This window comes from Vigna unguiculata, chromosome 3 (genome assembly GCF_037176805.1).
Source record: "Vigna unguiculata cultivar grain cowpea cultivar isolate G323 ecotype 2 chromosome 3, ASM3717680v1, whole genome shotgun sequence".
Classification (NCBI taxonomy): domain Eukaryota; kingdom Viridiplantae; phylum Streptophyta; class Magnoliopsida; order Fabales; family Fabaceae; genus Vigna; species Vigna unguiculata.
Window position 1 is genome coordinate 19,693,338 of NC_140794.1, and position 19,414 is coordinate 19,712,751.

Genomic DNA, 19,414 nt, shown 5'->3' on the forward strand with positions numbered 1-19,414 from the left:
TCGTGTAACGCGTTACATGATTATCGCCAAACACAATAAGATAGGGTGAGCTAACAATATTAAATTATATATACAATTCAAATATATGCACACACATGTATATCATACTCTCATAACCAACCAGTTTCCTTTCTTGCGCACCAACGCCTCTTAGAAAGAATTTCTCCCCTTGCGCACCAACGCCTCGTGGGGAGAACAAACCACAACCCTTACCACGCTTGCCTGCTCACCAAAACCCAACAAGAGCACAACCCTTACATGTTCACCAAAACCCGGTAAAAGCGCTGCTTTCCCTAAGACCGACAAGCAACAACCCTTGCTTGTTCACCAAAACCCGGTAAGAGAACAACCCTTACCTATTCATCAAAACCCGGTAAGAGCGTTGTTTTCTCTAAGACTTACAAGCAACAATCCTTGTCTGCTAACAAAACCCGTTAAGAGCATAACCATTACCTACACTTGACCATGGACCCATGATATACATGCTTCCACGAACCTGCCCACTCGTGGTTCTGCCTCTACGAACCTCCTCGCTCGTAGTCCAACTCTACGGACCTTTCCACTCGTAATCCAACACACGTGATCCAACAGCTACGAACCTCCCCGCTCGCAGCAGCCATCAAGTGTGAGTACGAATCGTACGAACCTCCCTGGTCGTATGCTCACACGAGAGCATCATAATATGAACCTCTTCGCTCATATTATCACGTGTTCACCACCAGCCATGAACCTACCAACTCATGACATATTTAAGCATCTCCTAGTCCAAGCCTAACATCACAAACATGCAAAACACAAACCAACAAAACACACCGCTCTCTTTGCTATCGCCTAACACTGCCTAAGTGTCGCCAAGCGACATTCCAGCATACACCGCTTGGCAGAGCCCTATCGCCGCTAGGTGTCAGATACAAACAGAGCCACTATCTTAATGGCTATCGCCTGGCAGTTCACTTCTCATTGCCAAGCACCACACGCTCCAGGGACTTCCCTGGTACTCCTATCGCTTGGCGGCCACCATTGTGCTGCCAAACACTATACCAGTAACGACCCGTTGCTGGTTTAACACCCCAAAATAGGTTACATTCAATACTACTCTTACAATTATGCATGTCCATAATCAAGAATATATATATATATATATATATATATATATATATATATGTTTCCATAAATCACATGACTCAAATGCACAGTCTTAACTTAGATAGCTTTAACATACTTGTACACAAATATCACATATTAAACATGTATTTCACCAACCATCACTCATATTCATGGAACCACTTTAAATAGTAAACACACTCATGCTCCTTAAAAACATCATAGTCCAATCCAACACTCACATTATTTTTCCCTTCTCATTTTCCCAACCCTTTGCATGCTTACAATTCACAAACACCACATAAGACACAATCAATGCTATATGCTTATTCCGCATGCCCCCTTAATTCCATTTCATTTAAAGCATGATTATCATGTTCCATACTTGCCCCAAAACCCATCATGATCATGCAACACTTGGTCATAGTGATATCATCAATGATGGCATTTTTCACACACTTATAACATTACACATTCGAGTTAACATATATAGATTTATATATTCAATATGGCTCAACAAGTACTACAAAAAATATACTCATCAATCACACACACACACACACACACACACACACACACACACACACACACACACATATATATATATATATATATATATATATATATATATATATATATATACACACACACACACACATATATATATATATACACACACACACCATTCAAGGCCATACCAATACCTAAGCACACTTAAGCATCCAGTATTAATCATATTCTTAGGAAATTCAAACCAATAATCATGAGTAACATATATCTCTAGCTACAGACCTCCAATTCAAATCTTCACCATTCAAAGTAAAGAACCACCTGTTGTAGATCACCTGTCAAAATTTCACCTAAATCGAACAGTTAACGAATTGGGAAACACAATTTTACAAAACTACACAAATTAGAAAAATCGTAGTCGTCCAACGGCCAAATCTTGCTGCCTTGTGAAACAAGACCAGAGACCTGGCGCCTAGCAGTAGGAAACCACCACCCGACAGTCCCTACTGCGCGAAAAATCCAAAAAATAGCGTTTTGATGAAAAGATAGCTATTCCACACCTCCAAAGCATCCAAATACTTGATCTACTCATGCAATTTATAAAGCACACGTACAAAGAGATTACATAACTCCTCAAAACACCAAAACATGTCACAAAAATCGACCACAATTACAGAACTAGAAAAATCCAATTCGTGTGGCAGTGTGGTTTCGACCCTATTGCCAGGCAATTCATCACTAACCCAAAAAAACAACATAGAATTCATGCATCGCCTGACGTGCCTTCAATGCCACCAGGCGGTTTCTGGAAAATTTCCAAAAACCCGAAAACAGTGGCACATGAAAGTAGAATAGGCATCCCAATCATACAAAATACCACGAAAATCATACCAATTAACATAAACAAACATAACAGCTCCCCTAACCTGGTTCTTCTTACTCAAATAAAAAATGCTAGAGTTCATTTGCACCACAATTGATCAAACTTGTATTCCTTCCCTCACCCTTGCAGAAATGGCCCCAAGTGTCCTTGGTTCAGCCTCTTTGTGTCAGAATACTCTCCTCTAATCCCCACAAGTTTACAGTATCAAAAACTCACCTTATCACCCTTCACTCTCTTCTTAACTAGGCCTTAATTAGGAGTGATGATGGGAAAACGAAAATTAATAGAATTTTAATTGATGAACATTCAAAGGCCATTAATAAGTAGTTTCCTAACCCTTCCATCTGCTCCTCAAGACGGCTTGGGTTTCTGACCCTTCCCATTCATGCCAAAAAAAATTTTAGCAAAAAGGAACCTTATTTAGCTTAAATTAAGGTTCAAACACACAACCACCTCATTGTCAAGTCAATGCACAATCATTCAACCAATTCATGTTTCATGATAATTCTTATACATCTAGGAATTTATAATCACTTGTCATGATCAAGCATATCGTTAAAAATAATAAACTAATAAAATAACATATAAATAACATACACATGACTTGAACCCAAAACCTCTTACATAACTAAGTACTCTCAACCACTTAAGCTACTACTACCCGCATTTATTAAATAATTATTTATTTAATTATTTAAATTTCTAGAGTCTTACATGTTAGACAATATGCGGTAGACAGGGTCCTCGAAATGGTAAATAACAGGCGATAACATCAAATGATATCACTAGACAAGTCTTAGTAAACAATTTATTAGATGATACATTGACAAGATAACTTCAACAATATGTTGCCAAGACGACCTGTTTTTTTTATCATATTCTATTTTCCATCTTTAAGAACACTTTATTTCTTCTTCAAGTTTACGATCTTAGCTACTCTTAGCCACTAGAAAATCTCCAATTTAGTGATGCTTACATCATCTATGAGGTCATTAAATGATTAATCTGTGTATCATCTATAGACAATTTTATGAGCTTGCTTTCAGTTCAGCTACACAAAGCAAAGTCAAAATGCTCAGGAAACATTTGTGCATTTCATCATATTATCAAAACCTAATTTTCAGATAACTCATCAAGTCATTTAGGAAATTTTTGTAGACTAGACTCTCAAATTAGACTTGTCTAACTACCATCTATCGTATTTAGTCTACCTAGAAAATCTACGTCTAACATGACTTACAAACTAATTTTAGTGAATAATTTGATTTAAAGCTCATTTTATCCCATTTAGACAAATGCCAATTAAAACATTATCGTTAAACTCAATTATACCTCAAGATAACTAAGATTAAGTGTTCTAAAAGTGAATAAAAATGTAGTCATCAATTTGAAATCAATATAACTCTCTCATTTCAAAATCATTTTACATAAGATCAAAACATAAGTTTTTAAAATCTTTTTAGCTATTAAAATAGAGTCGAAATTGTTCTTGAAGATTTCTTTTTAGACTAATGTCGCAACCAAAATTGTGAGGGCTGAATAGACACTAAAGGAAAAATAATTTTTTCATTTTCTTAAATTTCTTATTATATTTTTAATATTAAAATGTCATTATTTTTAATTGTCATTTTCATTTTGTTTAGGTGGGTGTGTGAAGAGGTGGAGTTAAATTAAAAGAAAGACAAAGATGGAATAAAAACAATGAGGGGTACAAAGTTAATAAAATACGTGATGTAATAAGTAATTAATGTGCTGGTGAGTGTAGTATTAACGAGAGAGATTGGTGACTGAGGGAGAATGACCAATGGCGATCTTGACTAAAAGTTTCGGAGGAGTCAAAATAATATATTTAATATTTATATATTTAATCATTGTTATTAATGTAATAAAAGTGCATAATTTAGTATTTAAATCTACTTGGTTGTTTCTATTTATAAAATTGATAGTTTTGAAGTTGTATTTAATATGAACTCTATTTTAAACTAGTTTTTCTAATTTCAACTCTTCCATTTATTAGATATTTCTTTCCATATTTGATCACACATTATTTTATTACGATAAAAATAATTAAAATCAAACTCCTTACTTGGTAAAATTTTAAGAAAGGGTTCTTCAACCGAAACAATTGGATTATTATTATCATTATACTTATAAATATGCGAATGAGTTAATCTAGCTTATTTCTATCTTTAGGTGTAAATTTCCTTTTATCATTTTAAAAAAATAATCTATTCTTTAATTCTTTATCAATATACCTATTTTTTTAACGAACAACAGTTTAAAATTAAAAATAATTTATCATAAGCGCACCAAAATGTTTGTTTAATTGTTCCTATTTAAAAAAGATAAAGAATTGAATAAATTAAATGATTGAGCTATATGTTTGGGTCTCTAGTAGGACTGGAGTTTCGAAATTATTATAAGCAAAACATGAATAGAAAGCTTAGAAAAACAAATTCACTTGTGTTTGTTTGGACTTTCATAATAAAACTAAAGTTTTGAAATTATTATAAATCTTGTATTTAGCCAACAATTCCAAATAGCAAAATTTATTAGGTTAAAATATTTTAATGCAAGAAAATATTAAATTAATTTTCAAATACGTAAAATTAAATAAAATATTTCATTTGTATATAATTTTTTTTATTAAAATAAAGGGGGGCCAAGGCCCCCTAGAGCTTAAAGAAGCTCCGCCATTGAGAATGATGAAAACTGGGGTGTAGTATTGTGCCTTTATACATGATGAGAAGTGTTAAAACAACATGTGAACTAAGAATACACTATGAGAGGTAACAAACATACCAATAATTCTACACATTGTAGTGAGGAACTTACCTGTCAGTGACGGATCTTGACCAATATTGTTGGGAAAGTCAAAATAATATGTCCAAAATTTATACATTTAATTATTATCATTAATATAATAAAAATGAATACATAATTTAGTATAACGATAACTAAACAAGAAATAAGACTACAAATATATGGAAGAGTTGAATTTGTATATCTATTTAAAAAAAAGACTAAAAAATAATTTTTCATAATCTAATAAAAAATTGAGAGACATAAATACCAAAAGAAAATTTGATGATAATCAAACCACACTTAAGATCCAGTTATAAAAAACACACAGTACAATATTTTTTCTTCTATGTTCATAAAATAAAAAATTAATATACAAGCTCATTAAATAAATTATTAAACTAATATTTCACTATCATGTGATACAAGAGAGAATTACCTTCTCCTTTATTTCTTCAAGAATGGAAGACAACAACTTACATATAGTTTTTCACCTAATTTATTCTTTTCCGTTGTTCCAATCTTGTTCCAAGATATTGTTTTCACTTGTTTATATTTCTTTTTGAGTTCTCATATTTTTTTGAATAGGATTTTCATGTTTAATGTAGTAACATGATGTTACTAGGTCAGCATACTAATATTGTAGGGTTCAAGATTATGTGTCTTGAGTTGTTTACTCTCAACGTATTAATTGTATGCTTATAAAACTTTAATTGTTTTGGTTATATGCTTGTAAAACTTTAATTTTAGTATGAATTTGACCGGTGTGGTTGAGCAAATAATATATTTTTTGGATAGAGTAATTCAATATAAAATTCAACTATCCACATTTCTCTATCTCTCTAAAACATTCCATTCTTGATAATTTTTTTTTATCTTGTTTATGTGAATGTAATTGAAAGTAATCAAATCTTACAATTAATCGGTTATCATTATAAACTTTTGAAAAAAATTATTATAGACCAATTCACCTCCTCTTGAACTTAACCCTTTAAATCTAATATAAATAACTATTAAAGGAAACTCATTATTGAATTATTAAAAGATTCTGTTTTATGTAGATTTTTAATCCTTTTCACTCTCATAAATATAATCAATTTAATTAATTTTATATATAAAAAAAAGTTAAATTACTCTTTTGGTCCCTCTATTTGTCATGAAATTTCATTATGGTCCTCAAGTTTTTCGTTGTCTCAATTTGGTCCTCATTTTCTTAAAAATGACTCAATTTGGTCCTCACCGTTAACTTTGACCAAATGGTGTTAAAGTCAATGTCATGTGTCAATTTCTGGTTTTTTTAATTTTTTTAATTTTTTTTAATTTTTTATTTTTGACACGTGTCACTTCACAGTTGTGTCATGTGTCAAAGTGACTCAATTTGGTTCCTATATTTGTTTTTAGTTTCAATTTAGTTTCAATGTTTGTAAAAATTAAGCAATATTGTCCTTCCTTAAATTGACACTAAATTTACTTTTTTATAAATTTTATGGTGATATTCTTACTAAAATTAATGTTTTTATTAAATATTTTTATAAATATTTTAAATTAACTTTAAATTCTACACAAAACATTAGACTTTGATTTTGTTTTGAACTTGAAATTTAGTTCCTAAACTTATGTGTGACAAGTTATTTGAGTTTTAATTTTTACTAAATTTGTATAATATGATACACTTGATGCCTTTATATATGATGACAAAATTGTTAACTTTTGAAATTAAGTTTGGGGTTTAACTTTGTTTAATAATAAAACTAAAAAAAAAACTTATTTAAAAATATTTCTACAAATATTTAATAAAAATGTCAATTTTATTAAGAATATCATCATAAGTTGTATACAAAGATTAAATTGAGTCTCAATCTAAGAAAGACAATATTGCTTCATTTTTACAAAAAATGAGACTAAATTGAAACTAAAAACAAATATAGGGACCAAATTGAGTCACTTTGACACGTGGCACAACGCTGAAGTGACACGTGTCAAAAATTAAAAATTAAAAATTTTAAAAATATTAAAAAAAATATTAAAAAAATTCAAAAAAACTAGAAATTGACATGTGGCGTTGACTTAACATCGTCTGGTCAAAGTTAACGGTGAAGACCAAATTGAGTCATCTAAAATATATGAAAACAAACACCTCTGGAAGTTACCCTTATACCCGTATCTAATTTTTCGACATCTGTCCAATTTTTTGGTTTTTTTGTCATTCTCCTCTCTTAACTCTTTTAACCTTACTGCTCCCCTTCCCGCTCATCTTTTAGGGTTTGTGGCATACGAGGATGGCTTGCAAATTTCAAAATTCCTTCCTCTTCTCCTCCTTCCTAAACACCCTCTCTGCTCCTCTCCCTACTAAACACCATTTTTGCTCCTCTCCATTTTTCGGTTCCAAGAAAAAAATGATTTAGTTGTTACAAAATTGGTTGATGTATGTTGCTTTCACTTTGGTTGACCGTGTTGGAATAACGAGGATGACTACAAGGACAGGCATTGGCTCCGGTGATGGCGGTGGCTCGGGATCGTGTTGTCGTTTCTGTTTGTGAGGATTGCGATCTTGAGGTGCTGACTCCAAGTTTTCGTGTAAAAGGGTATGTTTTTCTTTTCTTTTTTGTTAGTACCATTTGTGTGTTCTAAAGTTATCTAACTTTTCTTATTCTTTTGTCCCTCTGTACTTTAACGTTTCTTCTATTGAAGAGTATATCGAAGACTTTTAAAGACCCAAGACGAAGTTCTCAAGGCAAAAGAATGCAAAATCATTATTAAGAGGCTTTATATGTAAAAAGGTTTGATTTTTATTATTTCCCCATTTTTTGAGTTTGATTTTATTAATTCTTCAGAGTTACTTATTTCTTCTGCTTTGATCAAGTAAGATTTCTGAGTTGGCTTTTGTTTGTTATTTAGATGTCTCCAAAAAAGCTTTACATCTCATATTGTTCTGCTTCGATGTTTTATTTTATCAGAGCAATCTTTAAACAGAGCAATCTTTAAACTGTTAGTATGTATAGTTTCATAACTTTGGTTATTTTTTTATCATTAAGGTTTTCATTTTACTAATAAATTTATGTTTACGAGTTCCTCATGCCATGATTTTATTCCCTTTTGAAGGAAGTTGAAGAAATGTTAAATCTTTAAGGTAATTTTATTATTATCACAACCTAATTGTATTTGAAGCTTTGAACAAGATCTATGGCTGATCAAGTAGTATGGCTAATCAAGCTTTGAAAAAAGATTACCACTAAAAAAAAAATATTTTTAACGAAGGTTTATTTTTACATTACCCAGGGTTAAAACCTCTACTAAGTTCTTTACCCGGAGTTTCGATTTCCCCCGCTAAACCATCCTTAGAGAATGTGTTAGCCGGGGTTTTTATGAACCCCAGGAAGCACCAATCAATAACGGAGGTTTTTTATCCTCTTGTATTTAACATAGGTTTTAAAACCTCAGTTAAGTTTTGTAGGTTTAAAACCCCGGTTAATTACCATGAATTTTGAAACCTTCATAAAATATCGTGGATTTTGAAACCTCCATAAAATACTATGGGTTTTAGAACCTCCATAAAATAACATAAGTTTCAGAACCCCCATAAAATACCCTGGGTTTCAAAACCTCCGTAAAATACTATAGGTTTCAAAACCTCCGTAAAGTACCATAGATTTTTAAATTATTATTATTATATTTTTTTAATCATTTATCTTTTATGTATTCATATATATTTTTTCAATCACAATTATTTACATTTATTCTATTTTTTTAATCTATATTTAATGAAATTATACCTAAATAGATATAAACTCATCAAATTGACAAATTATTTATAGATGACTAAATGTATATCAAAGTACAACAAATATACGAATTCAAATTCAAATTCAAGTACAATATTAGTCAGCAAAAACTATCATGAAGTACTGTAATGGTTCTCAAAACATTAAATGATTCAATTAACTTCCACATTATATTATATTCTTCAACTATCACATATGATTTTCCTCATGTCCAGAACTTGTTGTATTAGTTGGCACACTTCCTTGATCAGAAACCTACAATATAAATGTGAATCATAATTACAAATATAAACTCTGAAAAATAAAAGAAGTTATGCAGTCTTAAAAATTACCGGTGCAGGATTGAACATAGTCAACTCAGGAGGCAATTGACCTTGATAATTTTGAGAAAAGAAGTACATGATTGCATCAAGTCTTTTGTCACGTTCTTCATTTCGTTTATTTTGTTCATCCAATTGTGACTTTAATGCAGTGACCTATATTAGAACACAATCTATTATTAAAATCATAAAAAACACATAAACATTATAAATGGTTTCACTTATTGTTTTTCACTTCTTGGTCAAGATTAAAAGTACATGCTTGCCTCATAAGTGAATGTACCAGACATAAAATATTACAGCTTACTCTTAATGGCTATTGCAAAAACAAAAAAAATGGAAAAACCCTGCTTAGCTCAGTCACATTGCAGAAGTTATAGGATTAAAAAGATGGTTACCTCCAAATTCTTTGTCCTTTTGCCGTCTGTAAGGCTGATTGTTCAAAGCATTGTAAGCATCAGTTATTAGAACAGCAGGCTGCACAAAAGAACCAAGAGCAGTTCCATTCAAATGCCTAAAAAAAATATATATATTGATGAGAAGATTCCTTGTTGCTCTCTAAAGGTATAAAAGGTATATCAGAATCAGAGAGGAACTGTAAAAAATATTAAACAATACTAGTCGAGAAGGTTATATGCAAGGTTTGGGAGACTACAGATTTCTTTCAAGTGTGGACAACTTTTTGTCTCACACCAAAAGCTTTATTTTTATGAATTGATAATGCATGCTTTAATTTCACATCACTAATTAATGTACACTTTTATATCATAACTTCTACAGCATGGATAAATATTTCACATGGTGAAAATATGTAAAGTGTTACCAAAAAAAAGTATTAACTTCTAAAAATAAGGTGTATTCACAGATAAACTAAAGTTTCAAATCAAATTTTTCTAGTTAACAAAAATCTTCCATTGCTCATGCAAATAATTGTAGACACTAGAGACTGGAAACATGTGAACTTGTTATCGTTCAGGCCTCTTCTATTTGCCAAATAACCATGAGTCACATAAAAATATATTTTCACTGTATAGCATGACAAACATAAAAAACTAGGTGAACACCTTCAGCATTGACCATTGATCCTTTAAAAGGCTATACTACGTGACATAAACTTTGGCCATTTAGCCCACTAAATATTTCAACATGAGGCAAATATATCTTTTTAACTTGGCCCAAAACAAAGCGATTTTCATCTTTGACTCCTTTGTGAGAAATATCCTTAGCTTCAAGAGACCTGTTGCCAAGACAAAGGGTTCCAGTTTGGAGGGAACTTTGGATTTCCTAATGGTCTTTAATTTCATGCAATAAATAAAGGTTTGAATGGGATTATGGTCCAGATACTAACCTATATTATATACAAATGGTAGTTGAATCAGGATTCAAATAATGAATCATGAGGGTTCAAAGTTGAACCGTATATTGAAGATTAATAATAAAACATCCTTTCACATTCACAAACTAAGAAAACAAATTTAAGCACATATTCATGATCAGTAACCAAAAAAATAAATCTAGGACAATGAATTCTGTTAAAATATGTTATAATAGAATAATATTAATATTCAAAATAAATATTCTGCTATTATAATTATTACACATTAGAATATAACATTGATATATATATATATATATATATATATATATATATATATATATATATATATATATATATCAAGTTAGAAAATGAGAAACATTAGAGGCTTCGAATGAACTCTATTACCATGAACTCCCTTCAACTACAACGAGACTCCAATGGAAGTGATAAGCTTTCTGACAAAACCATTGTCATTCCCAACAAACTCACGGCAATAGCTGATAGCTTCAAAGGAGAACATTCATGGTACAACTGCAAAATACCATTTTTTTATGGATTAGACAGATAAAAATTCTGCAGTAACATGTTTTGAGTGAACCCTTTATGTGCTGGTTTTCTTTTTGTTTCTTTTTCTGAGTTGGTCTTGTGCAGGTTCATTGCTCCTCAAATCCCAACAGACTTTTCAATTCAAGTACAGGAAACCACTTATAATGTTCACAAGGTATAAATGCTTTCGCATATTTAAAGCCCTGTGAGTGCAGAAAATTATTTACTTCTTCTTAATTGGTTTAGTAACATGTTTCCAAATAGATTAATCAGCTGTGTATATAGAGCTCATGAAATATGATAATTTCAGTTAAAAATTGGTTAAAAAAATTTAACAAGTCAATTTGGTATCTATTTGATCAATTTTGAATATTTTTTAACAGCTTTAATTATACTAGCATAAAAGTTACATATTCCTTTTCTTTGTGAGTGCACGGTTCTATTTATCTTTTTTTGGATAGGGTAAAAAAAGTTCCTCCAGATAGCAGAAAAACAAGATAATAGAGACAGATTAACAATCCTGAAAACAGAACAGCACAAAACACGGGAAAGCAACAGTATATATAAGTATCCATGCATCATAATTTACATCTAATTAATTTGATCATAATTGTAATCAATAGCGAAATTAATTTACCGGATTCCCATTTACTAGATCATTACTAAGCATACTCAAGTCCGCACCACTAATCAAATTGAAGTCAACACCATCATTCTGAAAATAGTAGGGTGGAAGAAGAGTGGGTGCTGCTGAAGCTGATATGCTTATATCAGACATCAAGGCATTGAAGTAGGGATACTTCTCAACCTACATCACCAAAACTTTTATATTATTTTTTTTCAGTAAAGAAAAATATAATAAATGCATATGGTGCTAACCTTGTAGTTTGAGAATATAACTAGCTTTTGTCTCTTGGTGTCGAAAGTTGGGATTACAACATTAGTCAGTGTTTGACTAAGTCGTGTGTCCTTCAACAGTTCACGAGTTATGTTGTGTAAAAACTCCTCGTCAAATTGCGTATCTTTTCCATGTTTGCATGTTGGTTGTTTCAATATCACAAACACAAAACGAAAGCATGTTATTATGATTTGTGGTTAATTGTTAATATTGATGATGTTCTGAGAATATTAATGGTGTTATTATACCTAGATGAATTGAATACATGAGGGCCATTTTGTTTGTAGAAGTCTACAATTTGTGCAGGAGTAAAGGCAGCACGAGTAGGATCATGAGGGCTTGGTGTGGCTAACAAAGCTGTTATGAGTGCACTAGTGCCACTCCCTCCTATCACATCAAAGAAATGTGCTAAATTTGCATTTGGATCCCTAGCCTGCAACTCAACCATATTCAAATACCTAAATATAAGAAGCATACCATAATAATGGTAATAATAAAGATAATAGATCACACTGACTTATATTTAAACGCTAACCTCAAATCGTTTTGTATCATGTGCTCCAACAGGCTTTGAGAGATCTTGAAATGTAGATGACTTGTTAAAATCAAGAACCTCTGATGAGTGGTCAGCTAAGACCCAAGGAAAAACGGGATATTGGGTCAAATCATTGTAAGATCTTCTAGCAAGTGTATTTAGAATCATTAAATACTCAAAATTTGTTATATCCCTCCTCCTCCAGTTTTCTTTGGCAGTTTCTGTCATTTCTTGTGCCACTAGCCGATCAACAAAACTAATAGATCCACTCTTATCCCTTCCATTTCCCTTAGGAAATGAATATTCGTTTCTTGTAGTAACTATCAAGTTTCCTATATCTATTGCATCCTTTATGGATGCAAAGTTTAAAAACACTAGGGCAACTGAATCACTAGATCAAAGTAACTGATGAAAAATGAATAAAAAACTTGTGATAGACAACTAGAACACTAGAGGCCAATTGTGGAATCAATACTAATATATATATTACCTTGCCACCAGTTTCCTCTTGAAGCAGTTTGTGAATCATCTTCAACCCCGTCTTTCTTGTATATCTAAATAAAAAATCATGTTAGGCTTTCCTAATAGTATGATAAAAGTATCAATGAAATAAAATACAACATAGACAAATAATAACTATTTACTCTTGGTTAGATATCTGAAATTGTCTTAAACTCTATCTAGGGACCAGTTTAACAAGATAATCTAATAATTCTTCTTTCCCTTGCAACATATTTACATTTGATTTGGGTTAGCAGAACATGAATGCTTTCGTACACACACATATACTCTGGTCTTTTGGTTATACACTTTGAAAATGACTATATAACACAAACAATAGTAACTGTAATCACCAAAGAATTGAATTCAGAATCTTGTGTACGCTTAGGACGAAAATATATGTCCTAGCCACCATAATGGATTGATGAGCTAAGCTGACATGGTTGAACTGTTTGTTCTTGATGATACATAGAACTCATATCCTTATGTGTTGTGTTATGAGTTTCACCACCACTTTCCTTGTTGATGTGATATGTATTCATAGCACAGAAAAATTGAAAAAATAAATAAATAAATCCAATCATTAATCATAAGCTTTTAAGTAATTGAAATATTGAATACATATCATTACGTATGGTTTTATCCACATGAAAATATCTTGACTTAATATGAAGTATTAGTTGGTTCTCAGAACTCTGGAATGTACAGTAATTTGGTGAATTGAATGAAGGACACATTACTAAGGATGCAATAAGCATATACTAAGACAGCTTCTAAAAGTCGCATAACAATCATCACTACATTATCGATATGCTTTTATACCCTTTTTATACACCTTCCATAGATAGCTAGAATGTTAATATGCTTGCCTATGACCAGCAACTCCTCACTGGTAATCTATAGAGTCGTAAAGTAAGGTCTAGAAAAAATGACTAAGCAGCTTACCACCTTTAACACAAGAAATAAAACATTAAAGTTTCATTACTTCATCTCAATCTCAAAGCTGCCCAAACTCAAAAAAAGTGAGTGTGGTAGACAAAAACAGAACCAAAGTACGCAACAATAAACAAAGAAAAGTTCATTGTTAAAATGGAGAAAAATCAAATTTACCGTGAATTTATCAGGACGACATTTTTCTAACGCAAGAAATTGCAATATCATTGCGGCAACTTTTTCATACTCCTTGGATAAAATATAGCATGTCCAAAAGGTAAATGCATAAGCAACTACAATGTGTGCCCAAAACCTGAGGTAGTGCTTTGGATTAGAAACTAATTTACTAAATAGCATGAAGATACAATAGCAAAAATGAAAAACTGTAATAGCACAGGATAATGGTGATGAAACCTTTGAGATTCAAGTTTTCATCTCCAGAAAAAGTTTCGGGCGAATTGCAGAAGTAATCATTCTGTGCCTTATGAGCAGCCATTGTTTCTGGGAGTTCGTCGTCGTGAGAGGGAAGACGCCCGCTAGCTAGGGCTACGAGTTCGTCAACGTTGGTGCAGAGAAAGGGAAGACGCCATCGGTTAGGATTGTAAATTCCTCGTCGTCGTCGGTGAAGAGAAAAATGTCGTCGCCGATGAAGAGAAAAACGTTGCCACCGCTGGACACGCGTTGGTTGGAGTGGATGAGGAAGAAGAATAACCATTTTCGGAATGCGTTATTGTGTTTTCAAAAAAGACACCGCTGAACGAAAAGGACCATTGTTTATTGAAGTGGAAAATCTCCTATATATCTAAGAAATTCTTAGTATAGGTAAATTACTGAATTGGATATTTTAACTTTCGACACGTGTCTGAAATAGAGGGTATTTTCGTTTTCTGGGTAATTTTTTTTTTCAGCTGAAAGCATTAATTATTGATTGATGGATGCTGACAGACGGAAGCTTTTTCTTCAAGGTATATTGCATTTGACGGAGGCATTTGAATTTTTCTTCTTCCGTTAGCTTTGTTCAAAAACATATTGCGTTTCTTTTTTCTTCTTCTTCGACACTTCATTGCATCTTCTTTCTTCTTCTTCATAGCAACGTAAGTTTAATTTTTTTTTTTGGTTGTTTATTTTTGTTGGTTGATGGTTGTTTCTTCTTCTTCATCTTCTTCTTTTGCTTTCTTTTGCTTTCTTCTTCTTCTGTTGTTTATTTTTTATTGCTTTGTGATTATTGTTGTTGAAGGTTTGCAGAACCTGTTTTGTTGTTCATACCAACGTAAGTTTTAATTTTTTTTTTGGCTGTTTTTTTTGTTGATGGTTATTTCTTCTTCTTCTTCTTATGCTTTCTTCTGCTTTCTTCTTCTTTTGCTGTTTTTTTTGTTGAAGGTTTGCAGAAGTTGTTTACTTCTTCATACCAACGTAAGCCTCCTTCTTCCTTTTTTTATTTTTTTTGTTCTTACGTTACCTTTGTTCGAACAGATTTTTGCTTTCGTTAGCTTCTTATTCTTCTTCTTCTTTTTTTCAAGGTTGACAGAAGTTTTGGTCGGTGTAGGTAATTTATTCTTCAATTTCTTTTCTTTTTATGGTCGTGGATATTTTTTTAATGCTTCTTCTTTCTTCTTCATATCAGCCCAAGTTTTTTATTTTTTGTGTTGGTCTTCTTTTTTTGTGATTGTTGTTGTTGAATGTTGACAGAAGTTGTGGTTGTTGTAGTAAGTTTATTGTTCTGCTTTTTTTTTTGTTCGTAGCTATTTTTTCTTTCTTCTTCTTCTTACTCTGTTAATTTATGTTTGCTTCTTTTTTATTGTAAAGGTCAAAGATATAATTTTTCCAATATTTTTGGTGTCGAAGAAGAGGTTGATATTTTTGTTTTTAGAAATTGTTGAACATATTTTGTTCTTTTTTATGTTGTTGGGTTTTGCTGCTTGAAGTAATTAGTGATTGAGGTTAACATCTTCTTCAATCTGTTTTGAACCATTTGCTTCGTCAAGGTTAGGTTTTTCTCTTCTTCCGTCTTCTTGGTCCATCCTTCTTTCTTCTTCTTCTTCATACGAGGTTACATTTTTTTAACTTCCTATTTATTGTTCTTCATGCAGATCAGAACGTTTGCTTATCAAGGTTAGTTTTTGTTTTTCTTCATCCTTTTTTTTCTTTTTTTTCTTCTTCTTCTTCTTTGTGGATCATTCTTTTTTCTTTTTCTTCGTACTCTGTTATTTTTTTTAACTTCGTGTTGATTGGTCTTCATGAAAGGAGATTAAAAAAGGCCCTTTGCAAAAGCAGATTAAAAAATATTCAATTTGTAGTTTTTATTTTATTTTCTTTTTATGCTTCAAATGCTTTTCTTTCTTCTTTTTTTATGAAATTTTTTATTGATTGTTAGTTGTTGGATTTAACATTTTTCAGTTTTGATTTTTTCAGATTTGGAGAGATAAGGCTCGAGGATAAGGAGTTAAGGTCCTTTGCAATATCTGGGTTTCTTATGGTCAGGCTTTTGCACTGCTTGAGACTCTTAAACTCTACAACAAATTGTTGGCTCTTGGGATCAAAGTTGTGTTCATCACATAAAGACCACTGCGGGTCTGAAGGATGTGACTATTTTCAACTTGAAGAATGTTGGATTCGAACTAATTGCGAGGTTAGTTTTGTTTGTTCTGATGAATCTTAAACTAAACATGTTTTTATATGTTGTAGTGTTTGATGAACACTTTTGTTGATAGAAAGAAAAACTATTTGATGAACACTATTTGAAGAATTGGTTTTTGGGTGCAGGGATCCATCCATATACGTCATTGTCTTTATGCTTTTCTTTATTGTTTCCTGCTCCCAGCTGAAAAAATTTGGCCGTGAGTGTGCATTTAAGTTTTCCCGCTTCTTCCTCTAATGCCTGATCAAATCTTTAAATGATTCCATATTTAATGCTTGATTAAAATATTGATTGACGTATTGATTGACATATTGATTGACAGACAATTGTTTTTCTTCTTCTTCTCCCAAAAAATCTATTTTCATTCTTCTTCTCCTTCCATGAAACGACAAATGTACATGAACAGAACAAAATCCTTCGGCCTTAAGGTTAGTGCTCCTTAAGTTTTTTTTTCTTTTTTTTTTTTTACTTCTTTTGCGATGAAGAGTTTTCTTTCTTTTTCTTCGTGGTCTTCTTCTACTTTGGGTTTATGGTATTTTGTGTTTTTGGTTTTTGGTCATTCTATAATTTGCCAAATATTGATTTTGTCTTTACCTTCTATCTCCTATATCAGAGCTTGGGTGCATCAGATGGTTATTTGGTTAACCACAGTCGATCCTGAAGGTTATTATTTTTTTTCAAAGAACTTATCATTTTGGTTTCTTCATCTTCAAATATACCTATACATTTTTGTCATTCTTAGTTTTTGGGTTAAGATTATTGTAGGTACGGGAATGTTATGTTTAAACACTATGGTTTGGATTTGTTTTTGTATTTGTAATGTTACTTTGGAGGGGAGTTCGTTATATAGTTATGTTTTTGTTCTGCACTTAAGTGTTTGTTACATTTCGTTGTAAAATATTGGGTTTGTGAATTTCGATTTTTGTTACATAAATATTTATGTTCAAAATCTTTTATATCTTTAAAACTTTCATATTATATAAGTTATTGTTATTATTATTATTGTTATTATTGTTATATCAATTTTCTTATTACAAATTAAAAGAAATAAATTCAGTTGAAAAAAACAAACCAGTATCTTATATAACAACAAATAAATACAATAAATTTAATACAACAAAGTAAAACAAAAGGTTTATTATTATTGTTTATAATGGAATCGCAATAAAATTTAAAAAAAAAAGCAACTTATCATATATTGTTTACGAAATTATATTACACAAGATACATACGATTAACTATAACGATAACATCAAAAATATACAATTCATTTTAATATAGTATATAACTATTCATTCTATTATTATTTATAATAATTGTGCTATTAAATGTATAGTACATCTCTCTTATTAATCGACCTTTCTATAATAAGTAATATTATAAAAGGTAAATGACTATTTAATTTAAATAATAATTAAAAATGTTCTTTTTAAATTCTTTAATTAATTGATATTTCTATAATAAGTAATATTATACATTTTATAATTATACCTAATAATCATTTTAATAATTGTATAATACATTTCTCTTATTAATAGAATTTTCTATAATAGTTAATCCTATATAAGGTAAATTGTTATTTTCATAACTATTAAATCGATCATAATATCACAGAAATATAATTTAAGCATTGAAAGTAAAATAAGTTTATTATAATTAATCATAGTCACACTTCATGATAAATAGCGTCAAATTTGAATAGAAGGATTTATAATTGATCTGACCATACTTTATCATGAGAAAAACTATTTATAATTAATTTCAATTAATTTCACAATAGTTTATAATGGAACGAAAAAAAAAAAAAACTACTTCAATGAAATAACCTACCTACAGTAAACAAATTAACACAATATTAGATTATCAGAACCAAGTTAATAGACATACTGAGTATAATATTAGAAAATTGATTCACGAAATAAAAGGGTCTCTACCAAATCAAACTGCAGAGGCATTAAAAAGACACCTAATAAGTATTGTTTGCCGCCAAAATTAAACCCTTCTTATTGATTCTAAAAATGTAATGATTTGATCACTGTGAAATAAGTTTACTTCATAAAGCTTTATTAAGCCGTGTGAAATATGAATTATATTAATAATTAATTAGAATAATTAATAGTTAAGTGTTGTGAAACATTAAAAATTAATCACCAATTATACAATACAAAATAACTAACAATAATATATCATGTCATGTTAATTATACGAAATATATTTTTCCTAATATAAATTGATTATTTTCAATTAACACAAATCTATATATTTAGATATAAAAAATAACTAACAAAAATATATAAAAAATATATTTTTTCTAATATAAACTGATTATTTTCGATTAATATATATATATATATATATATATATATATATATATATATATATGACAAATAACTAACAAATGCTATAAAAAAACATTATTGTTACTAATTGTATTGAATAATTTAGCTAATATAAATTTATTATTGTCAATAACCAAAATAATTATTTAAATAATATATTTATCACCCTACATAACATAACGAAATCAATAAGTACACAAGTTAAATTATTATTCTCATAAATTTCTTAGTTTTATTGAATTTCATATATATTGAATACATTGACAATATATAAATCATAATATTACAAAATAAAAAATTAGGCA

At 30.5% G+C, this 19,414-nt stretch overlaps 1 protein-coding gene across 4 annotated transcripts; it reads right to left on the reverse strand.

Moving 5' to 3' along the window:
- Positions 1 to 9,083: 9,083 nt before the first annotated feature.
- On the reverse strand, positions 9,084 to 14,890 carry LOC114176002 (patatin-like protein 1). 4 transcript variants are annotated; one of them, XM_085670627.1, is made up of 11 exons: positions 14,547 to 14,890; positions 14,310 to 14,445; positions 13,189 to 13,252; positions 12,699 to 12,793; positions 12,411 to 12,596; positions 12,145 to 12,301; positions 11,903 to 12,073; positions 11,125 to 11,250; positions 9,800 to 9,878; positions 9,414 to 9,557; positions 9,084 to 9,336 (listed from the first exon to the last, which is right to left on the reverse strand). In XM_085670627.1, the coding sequence occupies exons 2-6, from the start codon at positions 14,358 to 14,360 to the stop codon at positions 12,275 to 12,277; spliced, it is 423 nt and encodes a 140-aa protein (XP_085526753.1). In that variant the 5' UTR covers positions 14,361 to 14,445; positions 14,547 to 14,890; the 3' UTR covers positions 9,084 to 9,336; positions 9,414 to 9,557; positions 9,800 to 9,878; positions 11,125 to 11,250; positions 11,903 to 12,073; positions 12,145 to 12,274. The 4 variants fall into 4 exon arrangements, with proteins under 4 accessions (XP_085526753.1, XP_085526752.1, XP_085526750.1 ...); XM_085670626.1 differs by lacking the exons at positions 13,189 to 13,252; positions 14,310 to 14,445; positions 14,547 to 14,890 and having other exon boundaries at positions 9,800 to 9,915; positions 12,145 to 12,287; positions 12,412 to 12,596; positions 12,699 to 13,174; XM_085670624.1 differs by lacking the exons at positions 13,189 to 13,252; positions 14,310 to 14,445; positions 14,547 to 14,890 and having other exon boundaries at positions 12,145 to 12,287; positions 12,412 to 12,596; positions 12,699 to 13,171.
- Positions 14,891 to 19,414: the final 4,524 nt, after the last annotated feature.

What these genes read in the sequence shown, in the direction of transcription:
- LOC114176002 (XM_085670626.1), bottom strand. Translation starts at nt 12,439, where the DNA reads ATGGCCCTCATGTATTCAATTCATCTAG. An exon ending in CATGTATTCAATTCATCTAG is followed by an intron (nt 12,288 to 12,411) that starts GTATAATAACAC and finishes AACATGGAAAAG; the next exon opens with ATACGCAATTTGACGAGGAG. An exon ending in ATCTAGTAAATGGGAATCCG is followed by an intron (nt 11,251 to 11,902) that starts GTAAATTAATTT and finishes GGTATTTTGCAG; the next exon opens with TTGTACCATGAATGTTCTCC.